Source organism: Hibiscus syriacus, unplaced genomic scaffold (genome assembly GCF_006381635.1).
Source record: "Hibiscus syriacus cultivar Baekdansim isolate YM2019G1 unplaced genomic scaffold, ASM638163v2 tig00110621_pilon, whole genome shotgun sequence".
NCBI classification, from domain to species: domain Eukaryota; kingdom Viridiplantae; phylum Streptophyta; class Magnoliopsida; order Malvales; family Malvaceae; genus Hibiscus; species Hibiscus syriacus.
In genome coordinates, this window is record NW_024062802.1 from 2,219,332 (window position 1) to 2,246,368 (window position 27,037).

At 36.1% G+C, this 27,037-nt stretch overlaps 1 protein-coding gene and 1 long non-coding RNA gene across 2 annotated transcripts; one reads left to right on the forward strand and one right to left on the reverse strand.

Moving 5' to 3' along the window:
- Positions 1 to 688: 688 nt before the first annotated feature.
- Positions 689 to 16,953, reverse strand: LOC120136186. Its single transcript, XR_005517317.1, has 4 exons — positions 16,864 to 16,953; positions 3,656 to 3,662; positions 1,977 to 2,146; positions 689 to 855 (listed from the first exon to the last, which is right to left on the reverse strand). It is a non-coding gene; the product is annotated as an uncharacterized LOC120136186 (long non-coding RNA).
- Positions 16,954 to 22,408: 5,455 nt separating this feature from the next.
- On the forward strand, positions 22,409 to 24,659 carry LOC120135921 (transcription factor UNE10-like). The gene is made up of 5 exons (XM_039152070.1): positions 22,409 to 22,681; positions 22,765 to 23,446; positions 23,524 to 23,619; positions 23,700 to 23,765; positions 24,231 to 24,659. The coding sequence occupies exons 1-5, from the start codon at positions 22,581 to 22,583 to the stop codon at positions 24,657 to 24,659; spliced, it is 1,374 nt and encodes a 457-aa protein (XP_039008001.1). The 5' UTR covers positions 22,409 to 22,580.
- Positions 24,660 to 27,037: the final 2,378 nt, after the last annotated feature.

The following is a 27,037-nucleotide window of genomic DNA, read 5'->3' on the forward strand; positions in this document are numbered from 1 at the left end:
ATTACCCATTTATAACTTTTAAAAAGTATTCATTTATTATCTCATATATATATTATTAAATAATTTAGAGTATATATCTTATCCTTTAAAAAAGGAAAAAACATTAAATATTTGCTTGGGATGACGAAGTAAAGTTTTCAAAATTTCAACTACCAATTGGTTGCGTACTTTAACGATGGTTGAAAGCTAGCAGAGAGAATGGGTGATGTTTAAGTGTGATACCGGTACGAGAGTGACTTTCCACGTGATGCACCGCCGCGTATGCGAATATTCTCTCTCCTTCTGAAAAAGGGTTTTCACACAGAATTCAAAAGCTTATAGTTAACAAAATAAAGCTGACGCACTGGAAATATACAGGTAACGTGCATATAGGTAAACTTTTACTACCACCATTACACAAGTGGACGGTGCTGATGACGGCGAAGGAGTAGTGGTGTTGCCGTGTTGGAGCTTTTATGTGAAAGTGTTGTGAGGGCTTGAAACCTGTGGATATGGTTTCTGATAGTGTACAGTAACGGTAGTTCCAAAGTTCAGCCACAATACCTGGCTTTACCAGTAAAGCGATCGGAACCCTCACAGTAATCACCATTAGAGTCTTGAATGATACTGCCTGTACCAGCATACTCCGGATTTTCAATCGAAGATCCATCACAGTTTAATTTGAAATAAGAGGTATCCGTAATTAAGAAAAGTAAATCAAATCCAGTAACAAGGAAAACTGCAAAGCACAACTGTGAAAACTGTTTGCTAACGTTGATACAAACTTTAAAAGGCTTCCTAATCCTTAGCGACAAAATACAACTTGCCCATAACATGGGGAATCGCAACAAAAGCTATGAAACCAATGCTCATGACCTATGTTGCACGGGGACGGTAAAGGAAGACCGTTTCAAGTACCTGAAACGTCCCTGGCACGGGGACGGTTGAGAAACGTACCGGAGATGTGCCACGCTGACAGGGTACGGCCGAACAATACGAGGGACGTTTCGGTGCTTGCTAGGGATGTTTCGGGGACGGCCTTCATCTGTCGTCCCCGTGCAACTGCAGCATAAAATGGTCGATAAACAAACCCTTGTTGCTGTTGATTTTGCTGCGACAAGCGGAACATCGACATACGAGTTGGAGTATTTCCATATTGTTGAGGAAAGTAAATTGGCTGTTGAGATGCATCGAAAGCGAAAAGAAAAACAAGTTTAGAAGATGCGAAAAGAAGAAGGAGAACTAGTGGAAACAGGGGAGGATGAAGAGAATGAAACGAAGAAGTAGCGGATTGGATCGGGTGCCAACCCAGATCCAGATCATCTCACCAAGCTCGATAAATCTCTCTGTAGCGCCTTCTCGAATCGAGCCGAGGCAAGGTCGAAGCTACCCGAGCACTTCAAGACTGTGACGGAGCACTTTGAATCGAACTCATCCATTTCAAGACTATGTTCTGCAAAGGTAAGATCTTGCTTAGTCTGAACAGGTATTTAAGTGCTTTGACTTCTTCAAAGCAGCTCTCTTTGATCCCCAGGGTAATAGGAATCTCAATATTGTTAATGGGTATTTAGAGAAATGTAAGAAACTCAATTTCAAATTCCATTGCCATGTGTAGGCAGAGCTGAAAAAGGTTAAAATAACTTGTAATGTCTTTTTGTTGCTTGCAGGAATACAATATCAGAAGTTTATCTTGATATTGAGAATTTCACTACATGATTTTGATAATATCACAACTAAAGATCCTATTTTTTATCTTAATTTAAATTTTGAGATTTGATATTTTAATATTGTGATTTATTTATGGATTTTATTATTTTAAAATTAATATTATTGTTTGAGTCTTGATATTTGATTTTATTTATAATTTTTTACATCTATTTATAATTTTAAAATTATTTTATATGTCGTATCCTTACCGTCCCCGTACCATATAATTTTAAAAATTGCCATTTCCTGTCCCGTATCCGTCCCCTTATCCGTGCAGCATAGATCATGACAAGCACCGAATTTGGGGAGATCTCGAGTCCGGGAGCATCATCTGTGTAAAACTGAAGCATAGTCCCCACAGTCCCGCCTCAGGCACCCACACGGCTTGATGTTCTCCTCCTGCGCAGGCTGGCTGCCACCGCCGCACTTCCTCTTGGTGGAGCTGTTCGGGTTGCCATCTCTGTTAACAACAACCAAATTTGACAAGTTTCAAATTTTAATACTATATAACAGACATTCAACAATTAGTATTATACACTTATTGATAAGAGCATCGGTGAAGAATGTCTGCCTAAACCGTGCAATATGCGCTATATTACATGATTTACAAGGTAAAGCCCATACAATTTTCTGATCGGAATTACAAATAACTGTAAGGAAATAAAGGCAGAAGGGAATAATTCTAGAGAGATGGCTAAATCGCCCAAAGTTCACAAAGCTCCCCTATGAATTATTCTATCCTATACAATATATACTAATAATAACGTTGTTGATTCAGAACTAGGAGAATTTTGTACTAAAACTTTACGCTCTGAGCCAAATCGTATAATTCTAATTGAACAACAAGATTCCCATACACCAAATTTCAAGATTTGAGCAAATTACAATCTAATTCTGTTCAAAGTGTTCGTGCAAGCGCTAGATCCTACATAAACCATCATAGGCAAAGAATTTCAAGAAGCGACATTTCAAAGCGAAGTAACAGAAACAGATCTGAGAAAGCAGATCTAAATTCAAGTAATCCAGAGAATAGATCTAATCCTATTCGGATGTAAATCGGAGACAAAGTGTCACAACCACATTTTGAAATAAAAAATAAAAGAATTAATTTAATGAAATTAGGGACCAAATTGTAAGTTTTCATAACTTGCAAGACTTTTTAGGAATATGCAGAAAATTCAAGGACCTATCTCTACCCATTTTATGCCGACAGAGAAAACAAATAAATAAATGAAGTTGGTGCTGTAGGTTGTCGAACTCGTGTCTCCCAAGAAAGACTGCCAACGCCTCTACCGTCTAGGCTTAATATTCTTAATTAAATATATATCTTAATGCTTAAGACTCGGGTTTTAAATCCCCGAAATCTCCAATTTGAAACCCCAAATTTCACAACCTAAACCCTTGCCCCCGTCGGCCCTCCAAAATCCACCATAGTCCGATCAACTTTGGAGCGTGTCGCCACTACCACCGTGACCGCCACCTTGCTCCAACCAAAACCCCTCTAACCCCGCTTCGATAAGTGTCACTGATCGTCGTATAAAAGCTATTGAAGCCCGTCAAAAAACCCCAAATCATGCCGCTCGATTTCCACTCGATTGTCGTTGATCTAACCAACCAATCGCCTCATCGCCACCATAATTGGATTCGCCGTTGCCGTGCGCTCGAAACCCAACCAATGGGTCTTCGCATTGTCGTCGATTTTCTGCCATTCACCGTCGGGATAAGTTCCCGATCGATTTCTGATAACTTTGGCGTATTTTACTGTGACTTTGGATTGATTTTGACTAAATTCAAGTGTATAGTTGATCGGAGAGCGTTTGAACGTCCAAATTGACCCCGTCACTATCACACACGCCATCACTGCGCGTGAGATTCGTTCGCCGATCCAGGAGCCTTTTGGAATCGGTCTAGTCAGACTGAACTGGGTTCAATTGAGTCAACTCACTGAATCAACTTGGACAAAGTCAACTTGTTAACTATGACTGATTGATGACTTCACCATTGACATGATCGTTAACTTTGATCATAATTGATCATTGATTTTGACAAAAAATCATTTTTTTAATAAAAAATCATATTTTATATTTTTCGACGTCTTGAGTATAAATTTGAAGTCCGTTTTGTCAAATTCAAACTCGATACGATGTTTTTAGCATTTTATCTCTCGATTCAATATGAATTTTCATGTTTAAGTTTTGTTTCTAATGTAATTGATTTTGCTATGTATTCGAGACATTATGGAACGTGGTATTAAAGTTCGAGGGTGATCAAATGGAATTTAATTGGTTAACTGATGTGGTTCGTAAATCGAGGTAGTACTCTACTACCTTTTGTATGCTTTTCGAAACTCATTGATAATTGGTAAATGCATGAATGTAAATGATTGGTCAATTAGGTGTATTTAATTATCAATGAACTCAAACTAATTATGGAATAAAGGTAGAACATCATATAAGACTTAGATGACTCACAAAAGAAATTGGTAGACTGATCGAAAATAATTCTAAGTTTAAGGATTAGTTAGTAAATAAATTGGCCTCAAGATCCAACATTCTTATTAATTTATTTAAGGGTTAAATGTCGGGAATACTTGGTTAAGAAATTACAAATATAGCTCTACGGAGTAAAATTACAAAAATACCCTTGTATTGTAAAAAGACCAAGATTGATCTTGAAAGTGAAAAATAATCCAGAAAGGACATACTAAACCGAATTACCAGAAAAAATGCATATATTTGGATTGAAAAGAATTATCTAAATGTCATCAAGCTGCGAAATAACTAAAATAACCTCTTATATTTAAATGACTAAAATACCCTTGAACCCCCAAAATATTAGAATACCTTAAACTCAAAGATGACCGAAGTAACCTCGACTGTTGAAGTGACCTAAATATCCTAATGACTTGGAATAAGTGAGTGCATTTGATAAATTCTAGGAACACCAATAAACTTAAATGTTGTATCCTCCCTTAAGGTTATGGAGGATAACTCAAGTATGATGAGTATTCTTGATACTAATACATCACATAAATATATAATACCATCGAATACCTTATCGTCTCCTTTTATTTCGTTAAGTGGTGATTTTGAAAGTGACAAGTTCAACTAGTGTAATCAATATTAAGAAGTGATTATTCGTCAAGTATATTTGTCCCGATTATTGACAAGTTTTTCAAGGTGGAGATCGGTTAGTATGATTTGACTCGAAATCATGATAATTCAATATAAATTCAGAATAATGCAAACTATTGTTTTACCCTTATTGGATTAAGTTACTAAGAACCCATCAGAAATTAAAATATCTAAAATATTTCTTTTTGGTTGAAAAATGGAAATACTCATGTTATATCTAGATCTTCAATAATTCTGATGTAAAGGTTCTTGAGTATATTTTTAATACACTCGAATCTTAAATGATTTTTTGTAACATCAACTTCTGAATGTTGATTAGATCTACTAATGAACAAACCATTTTTATAGGGACATCGATTCTGAATTTCATCAAATCTACAGAAGTTATATGTTTTCCTTCCTGATAACAGTAAATTGCATCCTAAAAATAACTGAATCTTCTGGTGTGTTCCCTATATGTTGCCTGACCGTTTTATTTGTATTGAAATTATAAATGGATATCTGGTTGATTTACGATTGTTTTTACTGATTGATATAATGATTTATTGGTTACTTGTTTTACTGGAAAAATGAAATACGCCTGAAGTATGGATCATGAAACTACTGATTACTACTTGAACCGTTTTATTGGGACACTATTTGGGTAGGCTGGAGTATGAAGGTTTAGCTTTGATCAAGCTGGCAATTCCATACGGACCTAAGGTGACCATGGGTAGGCTCTCAGGTCCCAAGGTATTCCCTTAGGTTGGCTCCTAGGTCCATTGGCCCTTGGTAAGTCCTTATGGATGCAGTTATGGGGAACTGCATATGGTGTACGGTGGAGGCCATTTATGTGATTTAAATAACTACATTGTCATTTTTACATCATTTTATTGGATCATGATTTTGATATTAAAGTTATTGCTCAATCTGAATTCTACTAGATACTATATGGGTAAGAGTCTAGAGTATGGTGGTTTAGCTCTTATCAAGCTGGTAAATCCTTACGAACCTACGAAGACTCTTGCGTATGCCCATAGGCCCCAAGGTACTCCCTCAGGGTGGCTCTTTTACTGTGTGTTTAGGGTAAGTCATTATGAATGTAGTTCTAGAGGACTACATATAGAGTATTCGGGTGGATGGTATTACTGTAACATCCTCCATGTCGGGTAAGTGATTAATTTGCAAAGTTTCAACATTTGGTGATTAAAGTAGAATAATTATATAGTTTAATAAGTATGGTTAGTAAATATGAGATGGAGGTAAGGACCAAATGGTCATTTGTAAGGAAATTTTAATTAAAATAAAATGTTATGGGGTTATATGAGAACCCACGTGTGACATTAGGTTTCCAGAACCCTCCCATTTCTTCTTCCTTTTTCCTTATTTTCTTCTCTTCCTTCTCTCAACGTGGAGCTTGCAAGTAAAGGTAAGAATCTGAACCTTGGTAGTTTCTTTGATTTTTAAGATTGGAAATGAAAGTTTGGATGTTATATAAGCTAAAGGAAAGCTTATATGACATTAAAACAACAAGATAAGTGTTTTAGAGATAGATTTGGAAAATGAATATTTAGATGAAATTTTGATAGGAATGAGTTTTTGAAGTTTGAATAAGATTTTTGACTTGTCAAGAAGCTAACTAAGAAGTATGAGGTGTTAGAATTCAAATTAGAACATATTGGAATTTGGGTTGGATTCTTAAATTCTACATGGAGAATTAGATTTCTAGGTTTTAGAGGTATTTAATGGATAATAATTAGTTAAAGTAAGTGTATGAAAGCTAAGAGTAGTAAAGAGAGTGAAATATGTATGTTTGAGCTGAAATGGGATGATTTCCAAGCTCAAAATAGGATTTTTGGGTTAGGGGAATCGGTACCCATTCAAGGGGAACCGATACCCCCTCAACGAATATGAATTTCCAGAATACTAGAGGGGAACCCCCAGGGGGGAACCGATACCCCCTCAATGGATATGAAATTCCAGAATGCTAGAGGGGAACCGATACCCCAGGGGGGAATCGATTCCCCTATGAGAAAAAAAAAAGAGAAGAAAAGAAAGAAAGACTAAGCTATTAATTTCTTAAATTAATAAGCTATTAAAGCTTAATTGCAAGACATAGACATCTGATGATCATCTTGAAAATTATGTTTATGTAGATACCGAGCCTACACAAGTTCGGGAACAATCTACCAGTAGGATCGATCGAGGAAAAGGCAAAGAAGTATAGGTGAGTGCATATGCATAGCATGATTATAGAAATATACTCCATTCTAGACTTGTGATAAGTCTAGATTTTATATCTTGGTACATGAGCATAGTCGATATTATGAGACATGACATGAATTCATATAAAATGCATTATATGACATGACTATGTGGGAAAAGTTATGAGCTATGTGAAAAGGTAAGAATTTACATGTCTACGCGATATAGACTACTTGAAATGTAAAAGCCCATGTTATGTAGATGAGAACTATAGGTATAGTTGGCATGCCAAGGGTAGAGGGTATACTCGGTTCTTTAGGACATATGTATATCCTTTGGAACCTGTGTGAAGTCTTGAAAGACACATACTTGATCCATAGTATATGTATATGATTCTTAAGGAATTCTATGTGGTCCTTATGGACATCATTATATGGCACTACGGTGCAATTCTACGGGGCACTTCGGTGCAATTCTACGGGGCACTTCGGTGCATTTATACGAGCTGTGGTGACAGCATAGTGCACAACCTCACATTACTCAAATACCTTAGGTTCTCAATATGCTATCATGGGCCAATAAACTTATTAATACAGATTCATAAATGTTACAGTCATACTCTTACAGGTATGGGTATTGATGATGTATACTACATTAATTAAGTACATGTTTGCATTTCATCTCATATGATCATGACATTTTCATTACAATTGCCTTATTATTATTGCCTCACTAAGTCGATGACTTAGCGTGTGAGTGTTTCACACGTAGGATCCGAGGAAATAGACGAGACAGGTGAAGCAGCTTGACAGTATTACTCCTGCAACCATCAGATCAGAAGCAACTTAATCAGTAGGTCATTTTGTTATGTAAATGGCAGTTGGCATGTAATTAAAGAGTTAAGTTGTGTATGCTCTGAATATTTTGGTAAACTTATATTACAGTATGTATATTATTGTATTTTCTTAATATAAGTACAAATATTTTACTATTACTTGTTAAGAGTTGTGTTTTAAAGTCAATGTAGTATCTCTAACTCATATCCGGGTCGGGTATGGGTTGGGGTGTTACATTTAATGGTATCAGAGCTATGGTTTAGCCGATTCTAGGCATAAACCAGAGTCTATAGAGTCTTTAAATGGAATACATGCCAACAAATAGTGAGAACTTCTGATCTGGTATAGTATGAGTATGCTGTTTTGCTAATAGAACAATGTGGTTATTCTTATTAGATGTCCGGACATAATAGCTCCCGAAGTGAAGCGGGAGAAGATAGGCATGCTGAAAGCAGTAATTCACCTGCCCTGGCCAGGCAAGGTGAAGAACAGGCATCTCAAGGAGTGCCTGTGCAAGATCAAGATACGTTCTTCAGAACGTTAGACGCTATTCTGACGTGTCTTCAACCTTATGCTCTACTAACTCAAAGAATTAATGTAGCAAAAGAGTTGAGAAGTTTAGGAGCTCCCGAATTTAAGGGAGAAGCTGAGGAAGGTCCAGTGTCAGCGGATCTTTGGTTGAATGATTTGAAAATCATGTTAGATGGTCTCCACTGTTCAGAAGTGGAAAAATTAGATGGAGCTGTGTCTTTATTGAGGGGTCAGGCGAGGATATGGTGGACGAACGTCACCTTGAGGATGTCAACCGACCAGTTGACTTGGTCTTTGTTTTTAAAAGAATTTAAAAACAAGTATATTGGAGATCAGTTTATCCGCCAAATGAAGCAGGAATTTATGAATTTGAAGCAGATGAGCCGCTCTGTGTATGAGTACGAATGTGAGTTTAATAAGCTGAGCAGGTTTGCAGCTGAGCTTGTGCCTACTGAAAAAGATGCTTGCGAGTGGTTCGTGGAGGGCTTGCGCCCTAGACTTAAAGAAATGTTGATAGTATTAAACTTGTCCTCGTTCCAGGAGGTGATCAATCGTGCAAAAGCTCTTGAAAGGGCTCAGAATGAAAGATTTGGGGACTCAAGAGTTCAGACATCAAAGAGGACGACTACTTATTCTGGTTCAACACCAACAAAAAGGGGAAGAGACTCGGGATTTCGATCACAAACTAGATCAGAATCAGTTGCATCGTCTGCTAGGGGAGCAAGTCAGGCAAGACCTAGACAGACGCAGTCAGTGGAATCCGGTGCTGGGAGATCTACTCCGGGTCAAGGGAAACAGTGTGAGCACTGTGGGAAAAACCATTATGGGGCTTGTCGTATGGCTGCTGGGACTTGTTTTCGATGCGGAGATACCGGACATTTTGTCCGGGATTGTCCCTTGATTGTTGGTGAGCCGGCACCATCTGGAAGAGCTGGTTCTTTCTCACAAAGAGGACGAGGAAGAGGCAGAGGAAGGAACCCGTCTGAATTCTCTGCTCAACCTGAAGTTCGATCCACTGCTCGAGTATACAACCTAAAGACAAGTGAAGACCGTGATGACCCTGATATTATCGCAGGTACTTTTCAGTTGTATGATAAATTAGTATTGGTACTGATTGATCCGGGTTCTAATTATTCTTATATTACAAGTAAGTTAGTAAAGGAGTTGGGGATTCCCTTAGAAGCTACGAGTAATGAGATTATAGTAACAACTCCGTTAGGCCATAGTGCCCGGGTGAATAAAGTCTGTAAGGGGTGTCCCATAAAGGTTCAGGGAATTGAATTCCCTGCTAATCTGATGGAATTACCCTTTGACGAGTTTGAAGTGATTCTGGGAATGGATTGGTTGTTCCGTTATTATGGAGATGTTAGTTGCAGATTGAAAAAGGTAACTCTGAAAAGTCCAGAAGGAACATAGATAAGTGTGAGCAGTGAAAAGTTTAATCCTTTAGCAAATGTAATATCAGTAATGTCTGCCAAGAAATTATTGCTACAAGGATGTCAGGGTTTTCTTGCAAATGTGATTGATTCAAGAGCTCAAGAGAAAAGGTTAGAGGAAATTCCAATAGTTCGAGAGTTCCCTGATGTTTTTCCTGCTGAATTGCCAGGATTACCTCCGGATAGAGAGGTAGAATTCCAAATTGAAATAATGCCGGGAACAGCTCCGATTGCAATGGCACCTTATCAAATGGCTCCGAAAGAATTGCAAGAGTTAAAGAATCAATTACAAGAATTGCTAGAGAAGGGATTTATCCAACCAAGTGTATCGCCTTGGGGAGCTCCGGTGTTATTTGTTAAAAAGAAGGATGGATCAATGCGCCTTTGCATTGACTATCGACAGCTCAATAAGGTGACCATCAAGAACAAGTATCCCCTTCCGTGTATTGATGACTTGTTTGATCAACTAAAAGGAGCTTCGGTATTTTCGAAGATCGATCTACGTTCGGGTTATCATCAATTGAAGATCCAGGAGAAAGATATTCCGAAGACGGCTTTCAGAACGAGATATGGTCATTATGAATTCATCGTAATGCCATTCGGAGTAACGAATGCACCTGCTGCTTTCATGGATCTTATGAACAGGATTTTTCAACCCTACTTGGACCAGTTTGTTGTTGTCTTTATTGATGACATACTGGTGTACTCGAAATCCCATGAAGAGCATAGCACACATCTGAGGATCGTCTTGCAAATTTTAAGAGATAAGAAGTTGTATGCCAAATTGTCCAAATGTGAGTTCTGGTTAAAGGAAGTAATTTTCTTGGGGCATGTGATCTCGGCAGTTGGGATTAGAGTAGACCCTCAAAAGGTTAAAGCTATAATGGATTGGGAAGTTCCTAAGAATGTGTCTGAAGTTCGGAGTTTTCTGGGACTTGCCGGTTACTATCGAAGATTCGTTAAGAATTTTTCGATGATTGTGCTGCCTCTAACAAAGCTAATGAGAAAGAATGTACCATTTGTTTGGACTTCTGAATGTCAAGAAAGTTTCGAAGCTTTAAAGAGAATTCTGACAGAAACTCCGATATTGGTTCAACCGGAATCTGGCAAGAATTTTGTAGTATACAGTGACGCATCCAATAACGGGTTGGGGTGTGTATTAATGCAAGAAGAAAAGTGGTAGCGTACGCATCGAGACAGTTGAAACCACATGAAAGGAATTACCCCACTCATGATCTAGAAATGGCTGCTGTAGTATTCGCTCTCAGGATTTGGCGTCATTATCTTTATGGGGAGCGTTGTTACTTATATACGGATCATAAGAGCCTGAAGTACCTGATGACTCAAAAAGAATTGAATTTGAGGCAATGTAGATGGGTAGAGTTCTTAAAGGATTATGATGTGATAATTGACTATCATCCCGGAAAGGCTAATGTGGTAGCAGATGCTCTGAGTAGAAAGACGTTTGCAGCTTTACGAGCTATGGATGCAAGATTATCTTTAACGGGAGACGGTGGTCTTTGTGCAGAATTAACCCTTAAACCAGCATGGTTGGAACGAATAGGAGAATTGCAATGTAAGGATGAAGTGTGTTTGAAAAGAATTGAACAAGTAAAGAACAAGGAGATTAAAGACTTTGAGATTAAGTCAGATGGAAATCTATATTGTAAAGGAAGAATTGTAATACCCGACAATGACGACTTGAAGAAAGAAATATTAACAGAGGCTCATTGCAGTCCGTTAACGATGCACCCGGGTGGAACCAAGATGTATATGGATTTGAAGGATCGATTTTGGTGGTCAGGGATGAAGCGAAGCATCACCGAATTTGTGTCTAAGTGTTTGATATGTCAACAAGTCAAAGCCGAGCATCAAGTTCCATCAGGATTATTGCAACCGCTTTTCATTCCTCAATGGAAATGGGAAAATGTTACGATGGATTTTGTTTCGGGGTTACCCTTGACCCCAAACAAAAGAGAATCAATCTGGGTAATTGTTGATCGATTAACTAAGTCTGCGCATTTTCTTCCGGTTAGAACGGATTTCTCTATGGAAAGGTATGCAGAGCTGTATATTAGAGAAGTTATTAGATTGCATGGAGTACCTGTTTCCATAGTCTCTGATCGAGACCCTCGATTCACTTCTAGATTCTGGAAATCTTTGCATGGAGCGTTGGGAACTCGTTTAAACTTTAGTACGGCTTTTCATCCTCAGGCTGATGGGCAATCAGAGAGAACTATTCAGATATTGGAAGATATGCTGAGAGCATGCGTAATGGAATTTAAAGGATCATGGGAAAAGTATTTACCGCTGGCAGAGTTCGCTTACAACAATAGTTATCAGTCGAGTATAAAGATGGCTCCCTATGAAGCTCTTTATGGAAGGAAATGTCGTACGCCTTTGAACTGATACGAGCTTAAAGATAAAGAAGTGCTTGGTCCTGAGTTGATTCAGGAAGTAGAAGAAAAGGTCTTGATAATTCAGAGTAATCTCAAAGCTGCAGCAGACAGACATAAATCATATGCAGATCTAAAAAGGAAAGAAATTGAATTTCAAGTTGGAGATAAAGTGTTTTTAAAAGTGTCTCCATGGAAGAAGGTGTTGAGATTTGGTCGGAAAGGAAAATTGAGTCCTCGGTTTATTGGACCATATGAGATTGTAAAGAAAGTAGGACCTGTAGCATATCAGCTAACTTTACCACCTGAGATGGAAAAGATACATGATGTTTTTCACGTTTCAATGCTTCGAAGATATAGATCTGACCCTTCTCATATCGTGACACCAGAAGAGATTGAGGTTCGTCCTGACTTGACTTATGAGGAAGAACCGATTCAAATTTTAGCACATGAAGTTAAGCAATTGAGGAACAAGATTATTCCTTTGGTCAAAGTGTTGTGGAGAAATCACAAAGTAGAAGAAGCAACATGGGAGCGTGAAGAAGATATGCGACATCAATACCCTCATTTGTTCGTGCAATGAAAATTCGAGGATGAATTTTCTTAAGGGGGAGAGATTTGTAACATCCTCCATGTCGGGTGAGTGATTAATTTGCAAAGTTTCAACATTTGGTGATTAAAGTAGAATAATTATATAGTTTAATAAGTATGGTTAGTAAATATGAGATGGAGGTAAGGACCAAATGGTCATTTGTAAGGAAATTTTAATTAAAATAAAATGTTATGGGGTTATATGAGAACCCACGTGTGACATTAGGTTTCCAGAACCCTCCCATTTCTTCTTCCTTTTTCCTTATTTTCTTCTCTTCCTTCTCTCAACGTGGAGCTTGCAAGTAAAGGTAAGAATCTGAACCTTGGTAGTTTCTTTGATTTTTAAGATTGGAAATGAAAGTTTGGATGTTATATAAGCTAAAGGAAAGCTTATATGACATTAAAACAACAAGATAAGTGTTTTAGAGATAGATTTGGAAAATGAATATTTAGATGAAATTTTGATAGGAATGAGTTTTTGAAGTTTGAATAAGATTTTTGACTTGTCAAGAAGCTAACTAAGAAGTATGAGGTGTTAGAATTCAAATTAGAACATATTGGAATTTGGGTTGGATTCTTAAATTCTACATGGAGAATTAGATTTCTAGGTTTTAGAGGTATTTAATGGATAATAATTAGTTAAAGTAAGTGTATGAAAGCTAAGAGTAGTAAAGAGAGTGAAATATGTATGTTTGAGCTGAAATGGGATGATTTCCGAGCTCAAAATAGGATTTCTGGGTTAGGGGAAGCGGTACCCATTCAAGGGGAACCGATACCCCCTCAACGAATATGAATTTCTAGAATACTAGAGGGGAATCGATACCCCCATGGGGGAACCGATACCCCCTCAACGGATATGAAATTCCAGAATGCTAGAGGGGAACCGATTCCCCTATGAGAAAAAAAAAGAGAAGAAAAGAAAGAAAGACTAAGCTATTAATTTCTTAAATTAATAAGCTATTAAAGCTTAATTGCAAGACATAGACATCTGATGATCATCTTGAAAATTATGTTTATGTAGATACCGAGCCTACACAAGTTCGGGAACAATCTACCAGTAGGATCGATCGAGGAAAAGGCAAAGAAGTATAGGTGAGTGCATATGCATAGCATGATTTTAGAAATATACTCCATTCTAGACTTGTGATAAGTCTAGATTTTATATCTTGGTACATGAGCATAGTCGATATTATGAGACATGACATGAATTCATATAAAATGCATTATATGACATGACTATGTGGGAAAAGTTATGAGCTATGTGAAAAGGTAAGAATTTACATGTCTACGCGATATAGACTACTTGAAATGTAAAAGCCCATGTTATGTAGATGAGAACTATAGGTATAGTTGGCATGCCAAGGGTAGAGGGTATACTCGGTTCTTTAGGACATATGTATATCCTTTGGAACCTGTGTGAAGTCTTGAAAGACACATACTTGATCCATAGTATATGTATATGATTCTTAAGGAATTCTATGTGGTCCTTATGGACATCATTATATGGCACTACGGTGCAATTCTACGGGGCACTTCGGTGCAATTCTACGGGGCACTTCGGTGCATTTATACGAGCTGTGGTGACAGCATAGTGCACAACCTCACATTACTCAAATACCTTAGGTTCTCAATATGCTATCATGGGCCAATAAACTTATTAATACAGATTCATAAATGTTACAGTCATACGCTTACAGGTATGGGTATTGATGATGTATACTACATTAATTAAGTACATGTTTGCATTTCATCTCATATGATCATGACATTTTCATTACAATTGCCTTATTATTATTGCCTCACTAAGTCGATGACTTAGCGTGTGAGTGTTTCACACGTAGGATCCGAGGAAATAGACGAGACAGGTGAAGCAGCTTGACAGTATTACTCCTGCAACCATCAGATCAGAAGCAACTTAATCAGTAGGTCATTTTGTTATGTAAATGGCAGTTGGCATGTAATTAAAGAGTTAAGTTGTGTATGCTCTGAATATTTTGGTAAACTTATATTACAGTATGTATATTATTGTATTTTCTTAATATAAGTACAAATATTTTACTATTACTTGTTAAGAGTTGTGTTTTAAAGTCAATGTAGTATCTCTGACTCATATCCGGGTCGGGTATGGGTTGGGGGTGTTACAATTACAATGATTTTAAAACCTATTTTACTGAAATAAACTACTATTGCTTTTAAATTATGATTACATTTATTCTGGTTTTGAGGAAACACACTTGACTCTTTATCTCAATCTCTTGAGTCTCTGTGTGTGAATATTTCCTTCAGATTTTGATTTCATGACAGTTACTTGAAGAAATGATTAATGAAATCTGAGCTCGTCAGTAGAACTTGATGATGTCTATATCGTTAAGAAAATTCATGCTTTACTTATACCTGATGGCCTATTGCATTCATCTGGTAGTTCTGTATTACTGAGATTTCCAAAGCTCACTCTTTACTCACCATTTGAGGTTAAAATAATCAATCCAGTGCAGCTGACAACTTTAGCATTAAGAGTTCTTTTGGCTTTGCTTGCAGAGTACGATAAATGTGTAATTAGGGTGCATGTAGATTGTATTTTGTTTTTATATTCGAGTCTGAAATTTATTTTACTACTGGATATTAGTGGATTTTATTTTAATATATAAATACTTTTTTGAACTTGTATTTTATCTATAAATTATTTTACGGTGTTAAATTAACTAAAAAAATTTAATTTTTTCTTATTTTTTACAGTAAGCGAACTGGCCATGCTGTCCTTGTCCCTGAACCAGTGGCACCTGGAGCTGCAGTTTCAACTGCTGAAAATTTATGGCGAACAAAAATGCAGAAGAGAAGATCTCGAAGATCGCCATCGCCAATGGTATCTCCTGCGCTAGAGGAAACCCAGTCTCCTCCTCATGGCCAGGACAAGTTTGTCCAGGTTGAAGGCGGTTTCGCCTGTGCCCTTGATCTGGTTAAACATATTAGAGCTAAATATGGTGACTACTTTGGCATAACGGTTGCCGGTTATCCAGAGGCTCATCCTGATGCTATGGGAGATAACGGTCATTAGAACGATCTTGTTTACTTGAAGAGAAAGGTTGATGCAGGAGCTGATCTGATTGTTACTCAACTGTTTTATGATGAGATTAATGCTGCCTTAGAGCCTATCAAGGACAACGATGAAGCTGTCCAAGCCTATGGGATTCAACTTGGAACAGAAATGTGCGGCAAAATTTTAGCTAATGGGGTTAAGACGTTACACCTTTACACGTTAAACATGGAGCAGGATCACATCTTGAAAGCTAATGGTATGGTCAATTGTTAAGAGTTTTTTGAGTAGTTTGTTTACATTTAGAGTTTGCCGGGAGTTCAATTTCTTGCTGTCATTGGAAACAACTTTGTAATAAGTATGATAATATAGTCCTTTAAAAAAATGTCAAAGAATCTTGTATAAGAGGATGAAGAAGAAAGAAATGAAGGTGAATAAGAAGAAAGAAATGAAGCATCAGCACTTTCGATTCAAAGTGAACGGAAGGAAGCATCGGCACTTTCGATTCAAGAAGAACGAAAGGAAGCACCGACACTTTCGATTCAAGTGAACGGAAGGAAGCGTCAGCACTTTCGATTCGGTTGTTCATCTTTTCAATTGTTTAGGGCTAAGATGTGTGTGTTACCTTGTTGAAGGAGGAGAAGAAAGTAGAGGGAATGTTAGCATGTTAAACCAGCTAATGCAGTATGTACAATTGCAGTGTAGTTCGAAGCTTCCTGAAGATGAAGCGGTTATGGTAGCTGAGGTTGTTAGCAAGTTAATTTTGATTAGTTGTTCAGTTAAGGTGGTTGTTGTAGCTGTTAAGAGCAGCAGTATATAAAGAGCATTGATCTTGTACTTGAAGATTCATTCATAGTATCAATAAACCAGTTTACATTCTGTTGCTTACCTTACTTCCAATATGGCATCTCAAATCGGATCGGGTCACCCACATCAATTTGAGGGTGTTATACAAAACAAAAAGATAGACTTCGCATAAACGACCGAATCCATTAAAGGTCTGATGGAAGGTAAAAAAGGAGGATCAGAACTTACCTGAGTCGACTCGGGATTAAGATCGTGATTTGGCGCAGAGCTTTAGGAGATGCCTAACTATGCCTTGTTTTAATGCAATATATTTGACGACAGCCTTCCGTTTGGATATATTTCAAACAGGAACCGACTGGCACTTCCACGCAGCACTAACCAATCAGTTTTAACCACGTCATCCGCTCACCAAACAGAATAACAACCAAACTTGCCTGTCTACGCGTTAGGCTCTCTGGGCTTCAAGTTGGCCCAATTTCATATATATAAATATTTGAGTAAATTATTTGAGCAAATTATTTGAATATCAAGTGTCAATACAGATTTAATATAGAAAATATTTAAAATTTATAAATCAAGATTTTTAGTATATACATATATTTTATAGATAATTTAAATTTGTCATGTAAAAAATGTCTGTAATTAAAATTTGACATGGTTAATTTTATTAATATATCATATCTAAAATGTCCATACAATAATATATCATATTTAAGTCTTGATACACATATTTTAAATATAATCTAAAACATATTTAAGTTGATAATTAATATTCAAATAATTTTTTAAACCAGCGTAATGACATGTTTAAAATAATATTGATACTTTAAAGATTAATTAAAAACATTTTAAATTTATAATAATTTATAACTTGAACCACAATCTAAGAATATATCATGCAATTAACTCTAAAATATCCCTATTTGGTTGAAAAATGGAAATACTCATGTTATATCTAGATCTTCAATAATTCTGATGTAAATGTTCCTGAGTACATTTTTAATACACTCGAATCTTAAATAATTTTTGAAACATCAATTTCTGAATGTTGATTAGATCTACTAATGAACAAACCCTTTTTATAGGGACATCGATTCTGAATTTCATCCAATCTACATAAGTTATATGTTTTCCTTCCTGATAACGGTAAATTGCATCCGAAAAATAACTGAATCTTCTGGTGTGTTCCCTATATGTTACCTGACCGTTTTATTTGTATTAAAATTATAAATGGATATCTGGTTGATTTACTATTGTTTTTACTAATTGATATAATGATTTATTGGTTCCTTGTTTTACTGGAAAAATGAAATATGCCTGAAGTATGGATCATGAAACTGCTGATTACTACTTGAACCGTTTTATTGGGACACTATCTGGGTAGGATGGAGTATGGAGGTTTAGCTTTGATCAAGCTGGCAATTCCATACGGACCTAAGGTGACCATGGGTAGGCTCTCAGGTCCCAAGGCATTCCCTTAGGTTGGCTCCTAGGTCCATTGGCCCTTGGTAAGTCCTTATGGATGCAGGTATGGGGAACTGCATATGGTGTACGGTGGAGGCCATTTATGTGATTTAAATAACTACATTGTCATTTTTACATCATTTTACTGGATCATGATTTTGATATTAAAGTTATTGCTCAATATGAATTCTACTGGATACTATATGGGTAGGAGTCTAGAGTACGGAGGTTTAGCTCTTATCAAGCTGGTAAATCCATATGGACCTAAGGAGACTCTTGGGTAGGCCCATAGGCCCCAAGGTACTCCCTTAGGGTGGCTCCTTTACTGTGTGTTTAGGGTAAGTCCTTATGAATGTAGTTCTAGGGACTGCATATAGAGTATTCGGGTGGATGGTATTATAATGATTTTAAAACATATTTTACTGAAATAAACTACTATTGCTTTTAAACTATGATTATATTTATTTTGGTTTTGAGGGAACACACTTGACTCTTTATCTCAATCTCTTGAGTCTCTCTATGTGAATATTTCCTTTAGATTTTGATTTCATAATAGTTACCTGAAGAAATGATTAATGAAATCTGAGCTCGTCAGTAGAACTTGATGATGTCTATATCGTTAAGAAAATTCATGCTTTACTTATACCTGATGGCCTATTGCATTCATCTGGTAGTTCTTATTACAGAGATTCCCAAAGCTCACTTTTTACTCACCATTTGAGGTTAAAATAATCAATCCAGTGCAGCTGACAACTTTAGCATTAAGAGTTCTTTTAGCTTTGCTTGCAGAGTACGATAAATGTGTAATTAGGGTGCATGTAGATTGTATTTTGTTTTTATATTTGAGTCTGAAATTTGTTTTACTACTAGATATTAGTGGATTTTATTTTAATATATAAATATTTTTTTGAACTTGTATTTTATCTATAAATTATTTTACGATGTTAAATTAACTAACAAAATTTTTAAATTTTTCTTGATTTTTTACTATTGGTCGCTCCGATAATTTTAATGTGACACCTCAAATCAAATCGGGTCACCTACATCAATTTAAGGGTGTTATACAAAACAAAAAGATAGACTTCGCATAAACGACCGAATCCATTCAAGGTCTGAAGGAAGGTAAAAAAAAAGGAGGATCAGAACTTACCTGAGTCGACTCGGGATTAAGATCGTGATTTGGCGCAGAGCTTTAGGAGATGCCTAACTATGCCTTGTTTTAATGCAATATATTTGACGACAACCTTCCGTTTGGATATATTTCAAACAGGAACCGATTGGCACTTCCACGCAGCACTAACCAATCAGTTTTAACCACGTCATCCGCTCACCAAACAGAATAACAACAGCCAAACTTGCCTGTCTACGCGTTAGGCTCTCTGGGCTTCAAGTTGGCCCAATTTCATATATATAAATATTTGAGTAAATTATTTGAGCAAATTATTTGAATATCAAGTGTCAATACAGATTTAATATAGAAAATATTTAAAATTTATAAATCAAGATTTTTAGTATATACATATATTTTATAGATAATTTAAATTTGTCATGTAAAAAATGTCTGTAATTAAAATTTGACATGGTTAATTTTATTAATATATCATATCTAAAATGTCCATACAATAATATATCATATTTAAGTCTTGATACACATATTTTAAATATAATCTAAAACATATTTAAGTTGATAATTAATATTCAAATAATTTTTTAAACCAGCGTAATGACATGTTTAAAATAATATTGATACTTTAAAGATTAATTACAAACATTTTAAATTTATAATAATTTATAACTTGAACCACAATTTAAGAATATATCATGCAATTAACTCTAAACATTAAACAATTAAATTTTAATTAAATTGCTATGGTTATTGTAATAATATATTTTGATTAGAAGTACACCAAACTCCTAATAAATTATGATTTTAAGTAGTTCATACATATTTGTATATATGCTGAAAAGATGTTAACATTTAATAAAAAGAATACTGCACTGCATGAAATCAATCCATAGTTGAAAGTGGTGAAGCAAAGATTCTAAGGTGGGGTTTGGTTTGCTGGAATTCCTTGGAATTAGGGGGAATTGTAATTTAATTCCACAACTTTCTCATATTTGGTTCAAGTTTTCAAAGGGAGAATTGAAATCCAATTTCATCAAGGGAGGGAAAGTAAATCACATTCATAACTTGATGAAATTAAAATCCTTTAAAGGAGGGAATGTGAAATTTGACCATATTACCCTCATCAATTTTTTGGTATTCGGGTTGGAATTTTTTAAAAAAAAATCGGGTACGGGTCGGGTCGGGTTTTTTTTTAAAAAAATCGGGATCGGGTCGGATTTTTAAAAAAATCGGGTTCGGGTCTGGTTTTTTTAAGTTTGATATTCGGGTCGGGTTTTTTTAAGTGTGATATTCGGGTCGGGTTTTTTTAGTGTGATATTCAGGTGGGATTCGGGTTTTGGGTGAAAAATACCCGACCCGAAAAAAAAAATATAATTTTACCTTATATATTTAGGAATAATTACAATAATACCCCTCTATTTATAATTTTTTTCAATTAAGTCATTGTTTTCTTTGAATAAAAATACTTTTTTTATTATTTCGGGTCGGGTAGGGTTTCTAATTCATATATTTGGGTTGGGTGAAACTTTATTTTAGTCGGGTCGAGTCTCGGGTGGAGGTTCTCTTGTTCTCTGGTCGGGTCGGGTCGGGTGGACCAAAAACCCGACCCATGGCCATCCCTAATTGGGATGATTTTAACTTATGATGTTTGTTAGTATGATTTTTATAATTTATTGAAATGAATAATCAATCAAAAAAATTTAAATTTAAATTTTTTAAAAAAATTCTAATATATTGCTACATGTAAGTTATAAAAGAAACTAAAATTAAGCAAAAAAATAAGAAGGGTTCTGTCATTTTATATTATTGAAATCAAATTCATCTGACATGTATGCGAACCAAACAGAATATAGAATTGGATTCCAATTCAATTTCCTGCCAACCAAACATGTTTCAGATTTAGATTCCAATTCCCTCATATTCCAATTCCTTCACAGATTTCAATTCCCTCATAAACATTCCAACGAACCAAACGCTACCAAAGGAGTTATCGTGACAGAAAATAAAGGAAGGGGGTCCCTTTTTATTGTAGCATTCAATTCTTCTTCTCTACTTTGGGGTTTATTATAACCTACCATGATTATTGATTATTATTGTTTGGAGTTTGGACCATGGAAGCTGAAATGTCCATTCCTTTGCACTGCAACTTGCTGAAGACATTGTGCAGGTATATGTCGTAGGAAAATATAATTAAAAGAACCAGCTTCAGTTTTCATTTGAGCACCCCCATCACCATCACCATCATTCGATAGGAGTATAAATGATCGTGACGTTCAATGCATTGTTGGTGTATTATTAGTTTATTAAATTAAATAAATGAGTATAATTAAAAAATTTATATTCATTTAATAAATTAATATATATGTATTCGGTTCACATATAAGCTCATTTATCGATTCCATTACCCAATTCTATTTTATTTTTTTATATTTTAAATATTGACGAAGGTAGGGATTAAGTTGAACATAGGATGACATTATATTTCAAAATGTGAAATCTAAGGAACTTAAGGACTCGTTGCATAATTTCATGACTTTTATGAATATTTCTGAACATATAAAGGAAGGTGCGTGAGAACACTAAATAATCATGTATAAGAATATTAAATAAATATATTTATGAATGATAAACGAACCAAATATAAACACCTTTAAAAATAAATAAATGAACGCAACATTTAAAATTTATAAATGAAGAGATATCAAACATAAATTACCTTTAGAAATAAACAAACAAATCCAAATACTACATTACTCATAAAAAGAAATGAAGAGTTAATCTTAGTCTTTGATTTTCTTCATCTAACACTAAAAATGCGTAAAACTAAAAATATTACGCTAGGTTTAAGTGGATCCTAACCCTTTACACACACACATATATATAAATTAATGTTAGGATTGACTTACACAATGTAAAACTCTTTAGTTTTACATAGATTTAGGACCTTTGGATGATTGAAAATAGATGACTAAGATTGACTCATTGTTTTTTTCCCCAATGAATATATTCTTATTTCATACTGTTAATCTCAGTCATATAATTTTACTCATCCAATGACCCTAAATTTATATAAAACTAAAAATAATTTTACATTGTGTAACTGGATCTTATTTATATATAAATGTGTGTCTGTATATATATATGGACCAGAATCTTTCTCACTCTTCAATTGATTGTGTTATCTCCACCATAATAAAACCTAGGGAACCTCATTTTACTATTTTTCCTTTACCACTTGTGTCTTTATGACTACATTCTTGTCCGAGCCATTAAATTTGAGAAACAAAGCTCGATGCACGTCAAAACCAAACGCAGCAATTAGTTCCAGAAAAGAAAAGGATATAGTTTCTTTGAAATGAGTCAGTGTGTTCCCAGTTTGGATCTGGACGATAATCATGCCACCGTCCGCCACTCCCTCCGCTCTAACTCCAACTCCACCTCCCCCGATGTTCATATGTAAGCTCTGAAACTGGTCTCAACTGAATCTGTGATTTAGTAAGTTCTCTTGTTTTATTTGATGTTTGTGATATACTTGGCAGGTCGGACTATGAAGTAGCGGAATTAACATGGGAAAATGGTCAACTAGCCATGCATGGTTTAGGTTCGGCACGTGTTCCGGCTAAGCCCTTGATTTCCAACGCTCCTTCTAAGTACAATACTTGGGATAAACCACAGGCTAATGGCACTTTGGAGTCCATAGTGAACCAAGCCATTCGTCTTCCGTATCTTAAGGTTTCTCTTCACGGCGGAGGGGATGAAATTGTACCCTGTTTAGACCAACGCAGTGCTGCGGCGGATGCTTTGGTTCCTTGCTCGAAAAGGTCGCCCGAGGATCATCGGACCGTGGACATGATGGAATCTATACCGGAAGTCGGAGGATCTCGCTTGGGGGGATGCTCTACTAGGGTGGGATCCTGCAGTGTGCAGGCCGGTACACGAGACGATGATGTACTCGTCACCGGGAAACGTACACGGGTGGCTGCGGGACGTGTTTCTGTAACACCGGAGTGGAGCGGCAAGGAACAAAGCGCCAGTGCCACGTTCGGAAGAGGTAGCCAATACGTTACTTTTGATACGTATGAGAAAGATTCGGACTTGGGCTTTACATTTACTTCTAATTCCCTTGGTTCCCTGGAAAACACAAGCTCTACAAAACCCTGTACCAGGGCCTCCACCAACACCGCTGATGATCATGATTCTGTTTGTCATAGTACACCCCAGGTAAAGTTGTTCCATTTAATTATTATTGCATCGTGAAACTACATTTGTTTCTCATTCTTATTCTGGTTGTGTTAAAGAGGGAGAGAATGGAGGAGGACAAGAAGGAAACTGGGAAATCTTCAGTTTCAAATAAAAGAAGTAGAGCTGCTGCCATCCATAACCAGTCTGAACGTGTATGCTCTCTGCAAAGCTTTAGTTTGAACCTTTTTAACAAGAAGGAAGTATTAATTATGTTATTTGGGTGATTTTCCAGAAAAGAAGAGATAAGATAAACCAAAGGATGAAGACGTTACAGAAGCTGGTTCCCAATTCTAGCAAGGTACGACTTTTTTTTTTTTCTCATCTCATCTCTGTCAGTTGTGTAATGTACGGAGGTAGTATTGTTGGCAAAATATCACTGCAAATTTTGTTGAATAAAAAATGAAAGATGCTTTCTTCTTTGTTTTCATCTTGAGAGTTACTTTTACTAAAAACTTCGAAACAACTTCATCCACTCACCTAGGACAAACTTTTCGTGTCGTCGTCCACAAGATTTTCTTAAACGTATATTTAATACTAATCCACTTCAGATTCTCCTTCATGCATCGTCTTTATTCTTAAGCAGCTTTTAATTATAGACTCTTTTATTCTTAGTAAAAGAATAGTCGGCATGGCATATATGTGATTAGACGTAAAGTTATGAAGATTGCTTCGATTTTGATATCGTCTTTGATGCTTGAGGTATACATACTTTATACAGCAGTTACACATGTATATAATATTATTGTTTTTGTGTTTATTACAGACGGACAAAGCTTCAATGCTCGACGAAGTGATTGACTATCTCAAACAACTGCAAGCACAAGTTCACATGATGAATAGGATGAACGTACCACCACCAATGATGTTGCCGATGGCAATGCAACAGCAACTCCAAATGTCCATGATGGCTCCGGCGATGAGGATGGGTATGGGTGTTATGGATATGAACAGTATCATCCGTCCCAACATCGCCGGCATCTCGCCCATTATGCCTAATCCTTTCATGAACATGACTTCTTGGGACGGCTCCGGTGAACGGTTACAACGAGCTGCCTCTGCTGCAATGCCGGACCCTCTTTCCTTGTTCTTGGCGTGCCAATCACAGGTACCATTTGTTTTCCATCATTTTAAAAACATCATACCCCACAGATATGATATAATGTATGTATCGTCTGTTTGGTGCAGCCGATGAGCAGGGATTCTTACAGCCGGTTGGCCGCTATGTATCAGCAGATGCAACAACCACCGGCTTCTGGTTCTAAGAGTTAAGCTTCAAGCCATTACTTTTAGCTACGTTTATATATATATATATATATATATATACAAGAAGTTATTTATTTCTTAATTCAAGCATGTGACTGGTAAAGTAGTTTGATTGCTTCAAATTGTTTCTCTTTGAATTTGTATTTTCAATATCAATAATATGTAATGTAATAACAAAAGACTATAGTACTAAAATTCACTGGGTAGTCGACCTGTACTGTAATTGAATGGTGGGTAATATCAATCAACATCTGTATTTTTTGTCAACTTTTCCGGGCATCTTAACTTGTGGTGTTCACAAAAAGATAAACATGTAAATGATTGGATACTCAATTGTCAAGTTGTATTAAGGAATCGCCACATAAGTTTCTCCATTTTCAATTTCTTCATTAACATTGGCCTTTTTGGATAATTTGAAGTATATATATATATATATGATCTTGTGATAAATTTAGCCTTCAAAAATCAAGGATAATTAATAACGTGATCTGTAGACAGTGGTTTTCGTCCCCAATATTATTAGTATAATGATTATTATTATAATGACTATTATTATTATTATTATTATTATTATTATTAAATAATAATTACATTAAGTCCATAATACAAGCCCGCAAAATTACAACAATTCCAAGCCCAGATTGGGGCATTAACAGTTAGGCCTGAGGAGCCCAAAACCTAGCTAGGGTTTTCCATATTCAGCTTCCAGCCGCCGCACAACTCTCCACCGTCATATCTGGGAGTGATCTCACGGTCCAAGTGGCCCATCAACTAGGGTTTTACCCGCCTCCATCATCAATCGTTGGATCTGATCAGATCAAACGATTTAGATTTCCCATCATTTAGAGTTTTTACCATACTATCAGTCTATCGCCTCCATTAAAAACCACCAACCAATGCATGAGGCTCCACTCAACCATTGCAATGTGAGCCGCCGATATCACCGGTCAGATCCAAAAGATCTGGGTGCATTTAATACACCCAGCCGCCCCTAGTCATCCACCGCCATATATAGGTGACTCAGAGGGAGTTCCTCATTCCAAGCGGTAATAGGAGTAAACTCTGGGTCCTATAAAAGAACCCACATGCAAGAGAGAAAAGAGGAGAGAGAGGAGGGAACCAGCAAACAGTCGAATGAAAAAACAACAACAAGCCAAAAAAGTAGAAAACTGAAAAAGAAAAGAGAAAGAAAAGAATGACTTACCCTGGTTCACCGAAGCCTCTAAACGTCGTCGGGCAACCTCTATTCCAAAGGTAAACATCTAGATATAGGATGGTGTAGAAACTTTTAGGACGTGGGAAGGTGTTTTTCGGGTTTAGGGTGTGGAGAGCTTTGTTTTGAGGTAATTTTTAGGTCGCCAGCCGCTGTGGGCTGCGGCAGATATCTTTGGTAAGTGGTGATCGAAGGCTGCCAGCTGCCGGCCTCCCTCCGACGAAGAGAGTATAGAGAAGCCAGAGAGAAAGAATCATTCTCTTTAAGAGAGAGAAAGGAAATTGAGAAATGAGTGAGTTGGGTAATTTCAGCCTATGTATTGGGTATTTATACCTAATCTAAAACGACGTCGTTTCAGGGGCGGAGTAGTGCGTTTTGGGCGTATGAGAAAAGCATTCCCGCAGCCATCGTAAATTGTAAACTTTCATTTTGGTCTCCGCAATGAAGTTTCATTTATTTTGATTTGGATCTCAATTTTAATCCGTTTTTATTTTAGTTATTGCTCGTATATACATGCATTTTGGGTAAATATCTGATTTAGTCCTTTTATTTTAATAATTTTCATTTTAATCCTAGATATTGATGATGGTTAAATTACAATTCCAGTACTTAGCTTGGATGATGTTTCTATTTATGGCCATTATTTTTGCTTGGATTACAGTTTAGTCCTCAAATTTTAATATTTTATTATTTTTGTCCTGAATGAATGAAATTGGATTATTTACAATTGTAGTGCCTAATCTGTAAAATATTTGCAGTGGTTGCCATGATTTCTTGTTGGTTATATAGCTTAATCCTTAAAGTTAACATTTTTATTATTTTGATCTATCATTTACATTTTTTTAGTTTCTTGCTAATTGTAATATTTTTAAATATTATTTAACTCGAAGAATTTATAGAAACGTGCCTTAACTGACAAGGAATGTGTTTCCAAGAATTGTTTGAATAAGATAATGTATTCTATGTTTGAAGGAATTTATTTTTGATATATTTAATAGATGTCTTTTATCTAAATTCGGGCCATATTCTTTTGTACGTGGAATTCATAAAAATACCCCCTTAAGACTGACAAGGAAGGTATTTTCAAAAATTAT

What these genes read in the sequence shown, in the direction of transcription:
- LOC120135921 (XM_039152070.1), top strand. Translation starts at nt 22,581, where the DNA reads ATGAGTCAGTGTGTTCCCAGTTTGGATCTGGACGATAATCATGCCACC. An exon ending in TTTGTCATAGTACACCCCAG is followed by an intron (nt 23,447 to 23,523) that starts GTAAAGTTGTTC and finishes GTTGTGTTAAAG; the next exon opens with AGGGAGAGAATGGAGGAGGA. An exon ending in TCCATAACCAGTCTGAACGT is followed by an intron (nt 23,620 to 23,699) that starts GTATGCTCTCTG and finishes GTGATTTTCCAG; the next exon opens with AAAAGAAGAGATAAGATAAA.